The sequence below is a fragment of the Phoca vitulina genome, unplaced genomic scaffold (assembly GCF_004348235.1).
Source record: "Phoca vitulina isolate PV1807 unplaced genomic scaffold, GSC_HSeal_1.0 scaffold2, whole genome shotgun sequence".
NCBI lineage: Eukaryota > Metazoa > Chordata > Mammalia > Carnivora > Phocidae > Phoca > Phoca vitulina.
In genome coordinates, this window is record NW_022589705.1 from 246,726 (window position 1) to 262,209 (window position 15,484).

The window sequence follows — 15,484 nt, forward strand, 5'->3', positions numbered from 1 at the left end:
GAGAAATTTTGTGTGAATAGCATGCTAACTTGGGGCAGCTTTTTATGTATGCTGTTATAATGGCATCAAATACTTACTGCAAACCCTTGTGTTCTGCATGTGTTAAATAAAGAGCATATTGGTTGTTGGGAGGCAGTTAATGGACTTTTTTTTTTTTTCCTAAGTTTTTTAAGTAGTAATCCTGGTTTCTTTAGCCCTGTGTACAAAGTATGGTTATAAATGCAGATAGTGATTACCTGCAGGATGAATCTTTTTTTAGAAAGGAACTATGAATTTTATGGATCCTGCTTTCACTTGATTTAATTCTTTTATTTGTGCCTTTGTAGGCCAAAGATTGACCTGTACAGGTGCTATTAGTAGCAAATGCTCAAATGTACAGATTTTATGTCTTTTGAAAGATCGATGTTTTAAATGGTTGAAGAAATCTTTCTTAGAATCAGTATCTTAGAGGTAGCATGGTATTCACTTTCTATTAAGTTCATAAACATTTGCTGATTTTTGAATACTTAGCGATTACAATGGTAAGTAGTGGATGGTAAAAATTACTGATAGGAGGTCCTTACAGGTAAATGTTGGATAATGGGCTCCATATGCTACTAGACATTGATCAGAAGGGCATCTTGTAAGTTTTCTTAAGTTTTGTCACATCTCTCGGAACAATGTGGTTGTTTTTATTATCCCTCCTCTATGATTAGCCCTGTCACTCTTAAAATATGGAGGAATTTGAAGGAAAGGGAATGCTGAGGAAGTTTCAAGGGGAGCAGAACTATAAAGATAGAGTTGATAGCTTTAATTACCAAGGATATTTGAATCCCTGAAACAATGTAGTAAAGGCAGGAAGGAGCCTGGGAAGCCTGTCTAGGCTTGAGCAATAAAATGGGTACACAGTGGTAGTTGAATTATTTACTTATTTAGCATAAATGTACCAGTACATCTGGGCTTGTTCTACATTTGAATGTTTTTAACTTCTGAAACAAATGCAAGTGTTTAATGGTTTCTAATTAGTGAATAAGGCCTGAGCATCACTACATAGAAAATGGCATTAGCTTTGCTTTTTCACTTTTGGTTTCAGACTAACCAAAGTGTGTTTGTTTCCTCAATTAGCTGAGCGCAATGCCTGGATTGGTGTTCTGAAAATGAAAGCTATCTGTAGTAGTTTGTAGACTTGTATTTGGGGTGAGTGTGTGTACATGTTTGTTCATAGGCTTGTGTTTCTTGAAGTAAAAGTGATAACTAGTAGTTCTTGTGATTCTTCTCATTCCTGTCCCCACAAAATGTTAGCCATTTTACTCTCTTTTTTTGCAGATTTCATGGGAACAATGGGATCTAATATTTCTCCCTAGTCTTTAGGAGTAGTTATTTTATTGTTTACACATTTTTTTTTTTTTTTAAGTAATCTCTACACCCAACGTGGGGCTTGAACTTACAACCCTGAGATCAAGAGTCACATGCTCTACTGACAAGAGTCAGCCAGGCGCCCCTATTTACACATTCAGTATTAACTCAACAACTTTTATTTTCAAGTTATCGATATATGGTGTGACGTTGCAGGGTTTTTCAAAAGTGATGAGTGCTCTGTATAATGTCTGACACACAATAAACACTTTACATATATTTGTGGTATTAACATAGTCTTTACCCTCTGAATTTATAGATACATATATATGTTTTTTATTTATATATATGTTTTTAAGATTTTATTTATTAATTTGAGAGAGAGAGAGAATGAGCAGAGGGAGGGACAGAGGGAGAGGTAGACGGATGCAAGACTCCATTCCAGGACCCTGGGATCATGACCTGAGCTGAAGGCAGACGCTTAACCGACTGAGCCACCAAGGCGCCCTGAATTTATATTTACGAAAGGAGGGAAAGGGTTAGAAGTGGATGAGATAAATTCTAGATATTTATAATAAGGTGGAATTTAGAATCAGAGTCAGAGTGCAGAGGGGTGTGGATCCTCATTTGGTTGGTGAGTTCAGAAAAGGAGGAGGTAGCATTTGAGATGGGCCCTGAAGGATGGGTAGGATAATGAAAGAATAGGATAAACTATCAAGAAAAAAATATTTATTGAGATCTTTTATAATGTGCTAACTATAGTACCAGACCCCTTATAGTACTATATTTAATCATTCCCAAGTAGGCTCAAATGTTGTGTTCACCTGGTGGTTGAATGATTTTTTAGCAAACATTATTTTGAGAATCTTGTTTTATTTCTTTGCCTCCTTGAGAATAAATGTTTTTCTTCTTTTGCTAGGTCAAATTTGAATTGCATTGCTGGCTGTAGTTCCTTCTTCCTACTCTGTGGTGGCCCATCTTTCCAATTTTTCACTTGATTTGTACTTGATTTTGTAGTTTGTTACAATATTTTTCATAGATTAATCCACATGCCAGTTCTTCATAATTTCCTTCGTAGGTGTCACGTTGGGATGAGTTATTTTTCCTTATTGGGCCTTGTTCTCATTATACCATTCTATATTTAGCTTCTGGGAGGGAAGCTTGTTCCTAGGAATAGAATCAGTACTCATTCCTTTTTCTCTTCAGTTTTTTAGGTGGTGGTGGCAGCCGGATAGACAATAGCACATCAACACATTTTGCAGAGGTAAGTTTTCCTTTGGCTGTAGGGATTCTGTATGTAGTAGGTGGATGTTAAAACCATGACAGATTTTCACCTCCCAGTGCAGCAAAACATCAGAATGTATAAGAAAAATGTGGGCAAGAGTAGCCCTTAGAAAGATTTGTGTTTTTAGTAGTTGGGCCTTTGGCATGTTACTTTTGGTAAACCAAAAGAGAGACGAAACTCCTTGATCTGTGTTGTTTTAAACCTGGTGGTGTTTTCAGTTCTGTTTTCTACTTCCTTAATTGTGTATATTGTGTGAGAGAAGAAAAAAAGCTTGTGTTGTTTGTGAAATAACAGTGCTATAGACTGCTTTGGTGGTGTGACAGCCAAGTAAAGAGCAGGCCAGAATGAGTTGTAATTGAAGTCACCATTCAGCTTTACACAGAGGTACTGGTTTTTAGAGATGGCCTCTAACAAACATGGTGGTTTGGTATGATTGGAATTGGGGGCCAGGTTAAGGATATGGTATTTACTTGCCTTCCAGATCTCAAGGTGGGACCTATAATTAATTTCCAATTCTGTATGTAATGTAGCATTCACAGTTTTGGGAAAAAAATCTTAACTATGATTTGAAAATAAGGCATTAGTTTGCATCTTGGAATACCATTTTACATTAAATTCAGAATAATTTTTTTTTTTTTCATTTCATTCATTGACTCAAAATCTCTTGTTTAGTTTTTTTTTGGACCATTTTAACCATTTTTAAGTGTACAAGTAAGTGGCATTAAATGCTGTTTTTAATCATTTCGAGCCCATAAAAAAGACAGACCATCTATCTCATCCTACAAGAAACACTGGTTTGCTTTTGCTTCTATTGCCACACAACTTGGTTGGCTTTAGAAAGCTAACAGATGCTAAAAGAAAAAAATATTAAATCCCATAATCATGATTTGTGTGTGTGTGTGTGTTTCATGATCACATTAGCCTTTTCCAGAGAAATCTCAGCTGCCTAGAAAGCTAGCAAAATTTTTTGATATTTATTTATTTGTGGGTAAAGTAAAACTATTAGCAGTGCATTGGACAATTGGTGTTCAGTAAGAAGCCCATAAAACCCTAATCCTCTCTCCTTTATCCTCTGAAAATTATCTTAAGACCTGTAGTCCCCCAGATTTTTATGTTGTTAGAATTATAGTCAGGAAGCTTGATGAAATGTTTGAGTAAAATTCCTGTTTTACTAAGGATATTTTCTTTTACTTATAGTCTGTGTACTTCTTAATATCCAGTTTTAAGTTTTTTGGTTAACTCTGAAGTGCCTTAGTACATGGGCCGATCAGAGTGTGCTTTGCAAGACTTTTCATGTCTTTGAACTCCTATTTTTCTTGTTTTGATGGATTGAAAAACATTATTTAAAATTTATTATGCTTGCCAGGCCTGGAAGCCTTTTTGATTTTAGTATGTGTTTCCCCGTGTGTGCTATTCCTGATAACACAGATTGTTGCTTACTGATTATGCATATGCTGAAGAAACTTCATCTGATTTTCTTTAAATGTAAGTCTCTTAGGAAATGGAAAAACATTGGTCTGTCAGTTTTATAGATATGACTCATCGGGGGAGATGCATTAAGAAAAATAAATATAGGTAGTCATTTTCCTAACTTTAGTATTGCTAAATCTGTCACTGGTGGCATGAGCTATCCTTCAGGTGTTAATTTTGCTGAATCATAGCCTGTGGCTTCATTACCCTTAGGGTTTATAGCAAGGGCAGGATTATGCCCAGTTTTCACTCTGTAGAATTCCCTTGTCATCATGCCTGAGTATGTCAGTTTGCTCCTTTTTAAATTATATTTTGCATTTAAATGATAGAAAAAAACCCTGTCTTTATGATACAGAAATTGCCAGGGATTTAAATCAGTCAGCTTCTTAGCTGAATGTTTTATACACAGCATTCTGCTGAAGTAGGGACAAGAAGCAAATGTCATGGTTGCCTGGCCTGCAAGGATCTTATAATTTAGATGGGCAACAAGTGCAAACACATATGAAGCAAATAAAACAACAGAGTATACAGAGAATGTGATAAGCTTATTGTGGGGCGTATGTAACAAGTACAGTAGAAGGGAGAGATTGGTAGGCTGCGGCCTCTGGGAAGACTGGAGTGTTTAGGAGGGGAGAGAGGTCAAATGACATAGTAGTATGCCTGGAACAAGATTGCCTGAATTCAAATCCTGGGTCCACCACTTAACTGGCTATGTAACCTGGGCAGAATTACTTAGAATCTCTTTGTGCTTCTGTTTCTTTGTCTGTAAATTGGGGAAAATAATATCTACCTCATAGGATTGTGTGGATTAAATGAATTAACACATCCTAGGTATGTAGGCCAATGTGCCTGCCATGCAGTGAGTTTTAATACATTTTTAGCCATTATTTAAACTTCATGGAAAAGGTAAAACTCCCTCATGGGGAAGTTAAAACAAGGCATCACGTATTGGAGCCTTACAGGGTAGATGGAATTCAGATACGCAATGAGGTGAGGAAAACTATCTCAATAATATTCATAAGCTATAAGGTTTTATATTCATGTCTCTGGATAAAACACTTAAAAAATTATAAATAGGAACCGAAGTTATTTTCCTTTTCCATATTTTAGTTTATAATTTCAGCAAAAGCTTATGCTGAATTTTGTTCTGTTTTTCTTCAGCCAGAGTTCCTTGTACAGAGAAAAGGTTATTTTCTGTTTACTAATAGCTGAATTCTTAAAATACTAGATGTGTTAGAAGAGGCTTAGTCCAAGCAAAACTTTTAACAAAATCAGTATTTTTAAAATTTTTTTATTAAGTGGGTCTCGGAGAGAGAGAGTGGGTGAAGCTGTTTGAGGGTGGGAGGAGGGTTTCCAGTTAAATGGGAGTTTTGTTTGAGTATTGTGTGAGGGCCAGTGGAGAATGAATCTAAAAATGTTGCTAGCAGTTTGTAGAGAGGAAGGACATTGCTGTATTGAGGCTCCTGGTGGTAACCTGGGGAATTGAGCCCGTGGCTACCTGAGGGTTTCATTGATTACTTGAAAGCTTCTGACCATGACCTGGAGCCAGTGAGACCTCTGATCTGCTTCTCAGCTTACCTAAATGGATCACTTCAGTGTAAGAGTGGCTTGCGGCTGCTGCCTCCGATGAGCAGAAAATAAGATAGATGGCTTCCTGGACCCAGAACTCCCAGTATACACAGGAGGGTAGGGTGCTCGAAGCAGTCTGATTTAGATTTATTGATTTAAAATTTCTTTTGGTACATGATGTAGCATTATAATGACAATAAAAAGGTACTAAAAACATCTGGAGTCGCAGTATTCCAGGAGCTCCTTTTCTCTACACATTTCCTTTCAGGTTTTGTCTTGAGTCATTGGTACCAAAAGATACTATAACGATATTAAGCAGATTTTTTTAAAAAATGAAAAATCTGTTTTCTCATTATTTTAGCTTTATTTCTTTGCATAATACTTTACATTTTTTGCCTGCATGATTCATTACTTTTTTGAGATATTCACAGTATACCATATTGTATTTCTGCTTTTTAACATTTATTTAGGATTATGTAAAAAATCTTTTTTTGTTTCTTTTTATTAAAAGAATTATAAATTTTATGAGTTCATATTGTTTCATGTCTGTACTGTACTTATTAAACTGTTATCCTATGTTAAACATGTCTGGTTATATGTGATAGTTCATTGTTGATTGTATCTCTTTCCTCCACCTCTGAATCTAGAACACATTGAGAAATATAGAAGCCAGATGGAAATAAAAATTTAGCTTTATTCAACCATATTGGAGAACATAATTGATCTGTGGCCAAATGGACATCCTAAGTCTATATAGGATGACTCACCTAAGAATTAGAGGTTGCGGAGCAGGCATTCATACTCAGAACTGTTTCTTTTGAATTTGTGTAGCTTCCTAATACGTGAACCCCATCCATTGGAGAAATGAATGAATGAATGGTGAATCAGCAGATGTCAGGCTCTTGCCACTCACCAATCAGATACATCACTCCTCTGGTAGAGAAGAGTAATGAGGAATGAATGAAGAGGTCAGAGATGGAAATGAGAGATCTGATTCTTCCCTTTTCACTTTGGGTTTAGTAATTTAAGCCTGAAGTTAGCAGGGGTGTGGGAATAGTGACTGTCACAGCTGGGGGAGATCAGTAATATGTAAGAACAGTTTTGCCTTTACCTTCATAAAGAAGGACTGTCTCCAGTACCAGCTCTGTTCTTTTTTGTGTGCTCCTGGGACCTGTGGAGAAGACTCTGAAATGGTAAAGAACAATATAAAGTAAATTACATTAAACTAAACAAAATTGTTGATATTCTATTTTTGACCTACAGAAATGGCAATTTTATTATGTTTTTTTTTAAGAGATTTATTTATTTTAGAGAGAGTGCACTTGGGCAAGCGAGCACAGATGGGCTGAGGGAGAGAATCTCCAGCAGATTCCCCACTGAGCACAGAGCCTGACGTGGGGCTTGATCTCACAACCCTGAGATCATGACCTGAGCCTAAATCAAGAGTCTGACACTCAACCAACTGAGCCACCCAGGCATCCCCCAAAAATGGCAATTTTAAATGATTCAATCTAGTAAAAAGAAGTTAAAGATTTTAAACCGTCCTTACCCAGGTTAACCATCCTTTACCTGTTTGCTATTCTCAGTCTCAGCCAGAGGGCTTGCACTCAGATGCCAGGTAGAGTTTGGCTTCTTTGAGCAGTTGCAACCTGGATTGAAAAATTCAACCAGATCTTTCGTGTGTCTCATTTTTTAGTGTGAAGACTTAAAAGAGTTCATTTCATGGTACCTGCTTCACATCCAGTCCGTTTGGAAATGTCAAGTAGAACTCCTGAGCTTTTCGCAGTTGTTGAAAAAATAACTCTGTTTCCATAATTGAGTGCATATAGGTTCACACCAATAACCACAAATTAGCAAAGACCACAAACTTAATGGTAACTGAAAGAAAAAGGATAAAACAAAATATTCTTGGTGTCAGCCTTGCCGGTTTCTGTTCAGCGAGTGCAGTTGCCCAGAGTCCATGGGCTGTAAATTTAAACTCATTTGGGAAAAGGTGCCTTTCAAGAGATTGTTAATGGCTCAGTGTTTATATTACTGGGGGAATCGGGGTGTACGTCATATTTTTTCTTTGTGAATGGCATTTGAGCTCTATATTTTGGTAAAATTTAGGAATTTGCCATGGTTGCAACTATAGTCTTGAGATTTCTTTTTCAGGGCCCTTTTCTTGCCTAGGCTGTATATTATAAACCTTTGCATTTCCATTTACTTTTATTATTATTTTTTAATAAGGTTTTATTTTTATTTTTTTAAAAAGATTTTATTTGTCAGAGAGCGCGAGCGAGAGTGTGTACAAATAGGGGGAGTGGCGGGCAGAGGGAGAGGCGATGCAGGACTCGATCCCAGGACCCTAGGATCATGACCTGAGCCAAAGGCAGATGCTTAACCAACTGAGCCATCCAGGTATCCCTCCATTTACTTTTAAGTCTTATATTCCAAGCACCCTGAGTTGATTTGAGGATGAGCATGTTTTTTTACTTCTCTTTCAGTTATCCTCTCTGCTCCTCGAAATCATTCTGAAGTTTATTATTCTTCTTAAAAAATTATTCTAATTTTTCCTTAATTTATTGAACAAATCTATTTCCTGGAGACAGACCTTTTAAAGTATAGGTCTTTTAAATTGTCCTCTTAGCAATAATTTTACTCAACTTTCCATTTACCTCTAAGTAGAAGCTTTGTTTCCATGGTAAATGGGACCCCTGCACTTCTTTGCCTGTTTGCCAATAAATGCTACTGCCTTTCTCAGGATGAAGATATAGTTTAAGGTCGGTCTCCAGTATCTAAAAACCAAGGATCAAGAGTTATCCTCCTTTTGGGTTCACACACACCTCAAAATAAGATAAAGAGGTGGTTGGAGCTGCTAATCTAATCCCATTTAACTCTGCTACCAATGGCAGATTAAAGGTAGAATGCTTCTACAGCCATTATAACCATATAGTAACCATATAATTATCTTCCAAAATGGTATACTTTGTGAAAATTTACATAAAAATAATAAAAATAAATAATAAAATTATAAATATTAAAATAATAAAATTATATAATTAATAGTAAAATAAAAATTATATAAAATAATAAAATTTGAAAATAAAAATAATAAAAATTATATAATTTTTTGGAAATTTATTTATTGGCCAAAACCTGGTTTAGTTATCTTGATGGACTTGTTAAGAAATTGTGTTCAAACATTTTTTGAAAATAAAATTCTAGCAGGGACCTGGCTGGCTCAGTCGGAAGAGCATGTGACTCTTGATCTAGGGGTTGTGAGTTTGAGCCCCATGTTGGGTGTAGAGATTACTTAAATAGATAAATAAATAAACTTAAAAAATATTTTTTAGAGATATTACAAGAACAGAAAACTGTAGGCCGGTATCCACTCATGAACATAGATGTGAAAATCCTAAACAAAATTTTGGCAAATAGAACCCAACAGTATCTAAGAAGGGTTTGACATCAAGCTCAAATGGGATTTATTTCAGGAGTGGAAGGTTAGTTCATAATTTGAATGTTAGTTCAACATCAAACAACGTAACTCATAGTACACTACAAAGTAAAAACCATACAGTCATCTCAATGGATGCAGATAAAACATTTGACAAAATCTAACATGAGTTTTTTTTTAAGAGAGAGCGTGCACATGTTTGTCTGGGGGTGCAGAGGGAGAGGGAGAGAATCTTAAGCAGGCTCCATGCCCAGCACAGAGCCCAGCTTGGGGCTCGAGCTCACAACCCTGAGATCATGCCCTGAGACAAAATCAAGAGCCAGACGCTTAACTGACTGAGCCACCCAGGTGCCCCTAACATCAGTTTTTGGAGGTTCTAATGGGAGCGCAGCTACTCATATACCCTTGACCGAAGAACGGTCCTTCTCTGTCGGGGAAGGTCGTCCTCTTCGACCGAGCGCGCAGCTTCAGGAGGGATGCACGTGGAGCGGTGAGGGAGGAAGGGGACCCCTGCCTAGCCAGCCAGATCAGCCGAATCAACCCTGGCTATCAATGGGGTGACAGATGTCGCAGCCAGATCACCCTCACATCCCTAACATCAATTTTTTTTTTTTAAAGATTTTATTTATTCATTTGAGACACAGAGATAGAGAGATCATGAGCAGGGAGAGAGGTAGAGGGAGGGAGAGGGAGAAGCAGGCTCCCTGCTGAGCCAGGAGCCCCACGTGGGGCTCGATCCCAGGACCCTGGGATCATGACCTGAGCTGAAGGCAGACACTTAACCATCTGACATCATCAGACACATAAAAACTCTGAGCAAACTAAAATAGACGGGAACAGCCTTTATCTGACAAAGTACATCTACTAAAATCTTACAACTTACATCATAATGGTGAAACACATTGTTTTCTAACTAAGATCAGGAACAAGACCAGGATGTCTTTTCTCATCACTTGTGTTCAACATTGTTTTGGAGGTTCTAGCCAGTGTAATAAGGTAAGATAGGTAGAGACAGACAGATGTGTAAGTGGTATCCAGATTGGAAAGGAAGACGTAAAACTGTCTATTCACAGTTGGCATGATCTTTTATGTTGAAAACCTGATGGAATCTGTAAGAAAGCTATTAGAACTAGTGAATTTAGCAAAGTTACAGGAGAAAAACATACAAAAATCAATTATATATTTAGATATTAGCAACAGTTGGAAATCGAATTTAAAAAATAATTTACAGGGCGCCTGGTGGCTCAGTTGGTTAAGCGACTGCCTTCGGCTCAGGTCATGATCCTGGAGTTCCGGGATCGAGTTCCTCATCGGACTCCCTGCTCAGCAGGGAGTCTGCTTCTCCCTCTGACCCTCCCCACTCTCATGTACTCTCTCTCTCTCATTCTCTCTCTCAAAATAAATAAATAAAATTTAAAAAAATAATAATTTGCAGTAGTATACAAATATGAAATACTTTTTCAGAAAAGATGTATAAGATCTGAACATGGAGAACTACAAAATGTTACTTAGAGAAATTGAAGAACACCTAAATAAATGGAGAAATATGTCCCACTCAGGATCAACTTAATATTGTTGGGATATCATTTATAATTCAGTGTAATTCCCATAAAGATCCCAGTCAACTTAGAAATTGACAAGCAGATTTTAAAATTCACATGGAAATGCAAGGTGTGTAGAATAGCTAAAACTTCTCAGAAAAAGAAGAAAAAAATTGGAGGACTAATAATACCTGATTTCAGAGCTTATTATAAAGCTACAGTAATCAAGACTGTGGTATTGTCAAAAAGATAGATCAAAAGAACAGAATACCCAAAGTCCAGAAACAGACACACACTATTTACAACTGATTTTGACAAAGGTACAAAGGCAGTCCAGGAGAAAAAGGATGGCCTTTTAAATGTGCTGAAACATTTGGATATTCACAGTACCAACAATATGAGCTTAGATACATGCTTTAAACCATATATAAAAATTAGTTCAAGATGGATAGTAGACCTAAATGTAAAACTTTTTATACCTTGAAGAAGAAAACACGGGAGAAAATCTTTATAACCTTGGGTTAGGCAAAGATTTCTTAGATATGACACCAAAAGTGTGACTCATAAAAGGAAAAATTGATAAATTGGACTTCATCAAAATTAAAAACTTTTACTCGTCTTCATAAGAATGAAGGGACAAGCCACAGTCTGGTGGAAAATGTTTTCAGATCATTTATCTCATAAAGGACTTGTATCCAGACTACATAGAGAACTCTTAAAATGGAATAATAAGAAAAGAACCCATTTTTCGAAAATGACAAAAGATTTAAACAATTTGCTTCATCAAAAAAAATACACAGATGGCAGATAAGCATGCAAAAAAAAATGCTCAACATCAAAAAAAAATGCTCAACATCATTAATCATTAGGGAAATGCAAGTTAAAACCACAATGAAATACCATTATACAACTATCTGAATGGCTAAAATTTGAAAGACTGAGCATACGAACTGCTGGTGAGGCTGTGAAACAACAAATTGAATGTAAAAATGGTACAACCACTTAAAACATACTAGCTGTTTTGTTTTTTTTTTTTATAAAAAAGACGAATCTGCACATATAAATATGTATACAGATGTTCACAGCAACTTTATTTCTAATAGCTAAAAATTAGAAATAACCCAAATCAACCCATCAACAGGTAGGTGGGTAGACGAATTGTGGTATAGTCATATTATGGAATACTACTCAGCATAAACCATTGGTAAAATATGGATGAATGTCAAAATAATCGAGTGAAGGAAGCCAGAGTACATACAATATGATCGTTTTTACATGAAATTCTAGAAAATATAAAATTCTAGAAAATGCAAACCACAGGAAGATCAGTGGTTGCTTAGGGGCAGGAGGAAGGGATTACCTAGGGGCACTAGAAAACATTTGGAGGTGATGGGTGTGTTCTTTATCTTTAATGTTTTCATAAGGTTGCTTGTGAACTTTTTCAAAGTTGTACTCTCAATTTATCTCTGTGAGACTGTAGTTTGTTTTTTCTTAAGATTTTATTTCTTTATTTGAGAGAGAGAGGGAAAGCACAGAGGGAGAGGCAGACTCCCCGCTGAGTAGAGAGCCCAGAGAGCCCTATGCGGGGCTAGATCCCAGGACCCTGAGATCATGACCTGAGCCGAAGGCAGACGCTTAACCAACTGAGCCACCCGAGACTATAGTGTTTTTAAAAGATATAATTCACACACCCTGTAATTTAACCTTTAAAGTGTACAGTTCAGTGGTTTTAGTATATTCACAGTGTATAACCGTCCCCACTAATTCTAAGACTTCTTTTTCACCCCAAAAAGTAACCCTGTATCCATTAGTAGTCACTCCTTTTTTCTTCCCAGTTCCCTCAGCTGTAGGTAACCACCAATCTGTTTTCTCTGGATTTGCCTCTTTGGGACATTTTATATAAATCATACATTATGTGACCTTTGTGACTGATTTCCTTCACTTACCATATTATTTTCAAGGTTCATCCATATTGTAGCATGTATCAGTACTTTATTCTTTTTTTTTATGGCTACATAATATTTCAGTTGTATGTATACAGTACTACACTTTATTCACTCATCAGTTGGTGGACATTTGGTTGTTTACACTATTCAGCTGTTAGGAATAAGGAATATTTGTGTATAAATTTTTGTGTGAACGTATGTTTTCTTAGATATATAACTAGGTGTGAAATTGCTGGGTCCTATGGTAACTTTAACTTCTGAGGAACAGACCATAATATTTTAAGAGATGCTGATATGATCATGGTTAGCTAATAGCAAATTCTGCTAAATGGAAAGTATTGTCCATCCTGTTTTTTATATTGTAAATATTTCAGCACAGGTATTTTCAGAAGCATTGTCTTTTTACCTCCATTCACAGTAACATTTCAGTTTTTCAAGCAAAACTTGTCAAATAAACGGTCTCTGTGGATCTTTTGGATGTTTCACCAAAACTTTGTAATAGTGGTCTCTGGTTTTACTTACACGTAAGCCATGTCCTGAACACCCAGTTTTATAGAAGAGTTATTTTTTTTTCTCTTATGCTTGTTTAAGTCTACTCAGAAGCAAATGACCTGAAGCTGTTCTTATCCTTGGTGTTGATTTGGTATAAATTTGTGTCGTGCACTTTTTATGTTGTGTTCTGTGGCCAGCGTGCACTATTTGGGACAAATACATTGATTGTTATTATTTGTTTACGCTAATTTTCAGTTTCCAAACAAGTAGCAAAATGCCTCATGCTGTTGTTGCAGCTGCTTCTAATCTCGAATTCCTTCAGAATTTTTACATGTATTAGATGTGATAACAAGTTGTATAATTATCAGTGCAGATTATTGATATTAGAATCTTGGTACTTGATTTTTCTTCTAGTCAAAATTCTCAAATACTTAGTTTTTATGTTAATTATAATGATTGCTTTGAGAGTTCTTTTCTGTGAGCAAACTTTTTGGAACTTTATTCATATAGTAAGGGAATTGTACATTTCCTATAGTTTATGTTAGTGAGTTGGATGATGGAAAAAGTGGAGGGGATAATACTTTTTCACTTATTAAAGGCAAGTACAGTTTTGGATATTTAAATGTTGCATTTACTTTGGAATTGGGGGTCAAGCAAAACTTTGTGTTGTGGACCACTTTTCAGACTAGAAACCAGCTATCTTTACCAGAGGTGGGACTGTCCCTAGAGAGGAAAATAAGTCTGATGATAAGAAGTAAAAATGGCAGTTAAACTGAAAAGGTGCTTTATTTCACTAGTATTTAGAGAAATCTTATTAATGTTTTTAGTGTGCATATTATTTTTTGTTCATCCAATTGGACATCAGAAGTTTTTAAAAGTTATTAAAAAACAGTGTTGGCAAGAGTATGGAAGAATGTAAGCTCTTGTACTCTGGTGGGAGTATAAATTGGTATAGACCTTTGGAGGGTAGCTTGGTATTATCTAACAAAATTTGAAATGCTTATACCCAGTAATTCTATTTCTATGCTACAGGATGGCCATATGAAAAAGAATGCTTCCTAATGTATTTTATGGGGCTAAGATAACTTGATAGCAAAATCAGACAAGGATAGTACACAAAAGGAAAATTAGAGGCCAATTCTGTCATGAACATAGATGCAGAAATTCACCCAAACCCCAGAAATAGAATGCAGCAATGTATTATAAGCCAGCTTGTGTTCATCCTAAGAATTCAAGGTTGGGGGCGTGGTGCCTGGGTGGCTCAGTAGGTTGAGCCTTCAGCTCAGGTCATGATCCCAGGGTCCTGGGATCAAGCCCTGCCTTGAGCTCCCTGATCGGCGGGGAGCCTGCTTCTCCCTCTCCCTCTGCCTGCCGCTCCCCCTGCTTGTGCTCTCTCTCTTTCTCTGTCACATAAATAAATAAAATCTTAAAAAAAAGAATTCAAGGTTGAGTTAATATTGAGGGCTAGAAGGCAGTGATGACATTTTAAAGTGCTGAAAGAACGGAGGTTCCTCAAAAAGTTGAAAATAAAGCTACCATATGATCCAGCAATTGCACTACTGGGTATTTACCCCAAAGATACAAAAGTAGGGACCCGAAAGGCTACGTGCACCCCGATGTTTATAGCAGCAATGTCCACAATAGCCAAACTGTGGAAAGAGCCAAGATGTCCATCAACAGATGAGTGGATAAAGAAGATGTGGTATATATATACAATGGAATATTCAGCCATCAAAAGGAATAAGATCTTGCCATTTGCAACGACATGGATGGAACTGGAGGGTATTATGCTGAGCGAAATAAGTCAAACAGAGAAAGACATGTATCATATGACCTCACTGATATGAGGAATTCTTAATCTCAGGAAACAAACTGAGGGTTGCTGGAGTGGGGGGTGGGGTGGGAGGGATGGGGTGACTGGGTGGGATGGACACTGGGGAGGGTATGTGTTCTGGTAAGCGCTGTGAATTGTGCAAGACTGTTGAATCTCAGATCTGTACCTCTGAAACAAATAATGCAATATATGTTAAGAAAGAAAAAAAGAAGAAGAAGAATGTAGCAGGAGGGGAAGAATGAAGGGGGGGAAATCGGAGGGGGAGAAGAACCATGAGAGACGATGGACTCTGAAAAACAAACTGAGGGTTCTAGAGGGGAGGGGGTTGGGAGGATGGGTTAGCCTGGTGATGGGTATTGAGGAGGGCACGTTCTGCATGGAGCACTGGGTGTTATGCACAAACAATGAATCATGGAACACTAAATCTAAAACTAATGATGTAATGTATGGGGATTAACATAACAATAAAAAATTAAAAAAATAAAAAATAAAGTGCTGAAAGAAAAAACTGCCAACCAAGAATTCAAAATCTGGCAAAAGTGGGGCACCTGGGTGACTCAGTTGGTTAAGCGT

General features: G+C 36.8%; 1 protein-coding gene across 2 annotated transcripts in view; it reads left to right on the forward strand.

The window, feature by feature from the left end:
* Nucleotides 1-15,484, forward strand: part of RNF115 (ring finger protein 115) — a 64,989-nt gene that overhangs the window by 19,145 nt on the left and 30,360 nt on the right. For both annotated transcript variants that reach the window (XM_032419961.1, XM_032419967.1), the window contains exon 3: nucleotides 2,542-2,599. In XM_032419961.1, coding sequence (XP_032275852.1) covers nucleotides 2,542-2,599 — 58 coding nt within the window. The remainder of the gene's footprint in view (nucleotides 1-2,541; nucleotides 2,600-15,484) is intronic.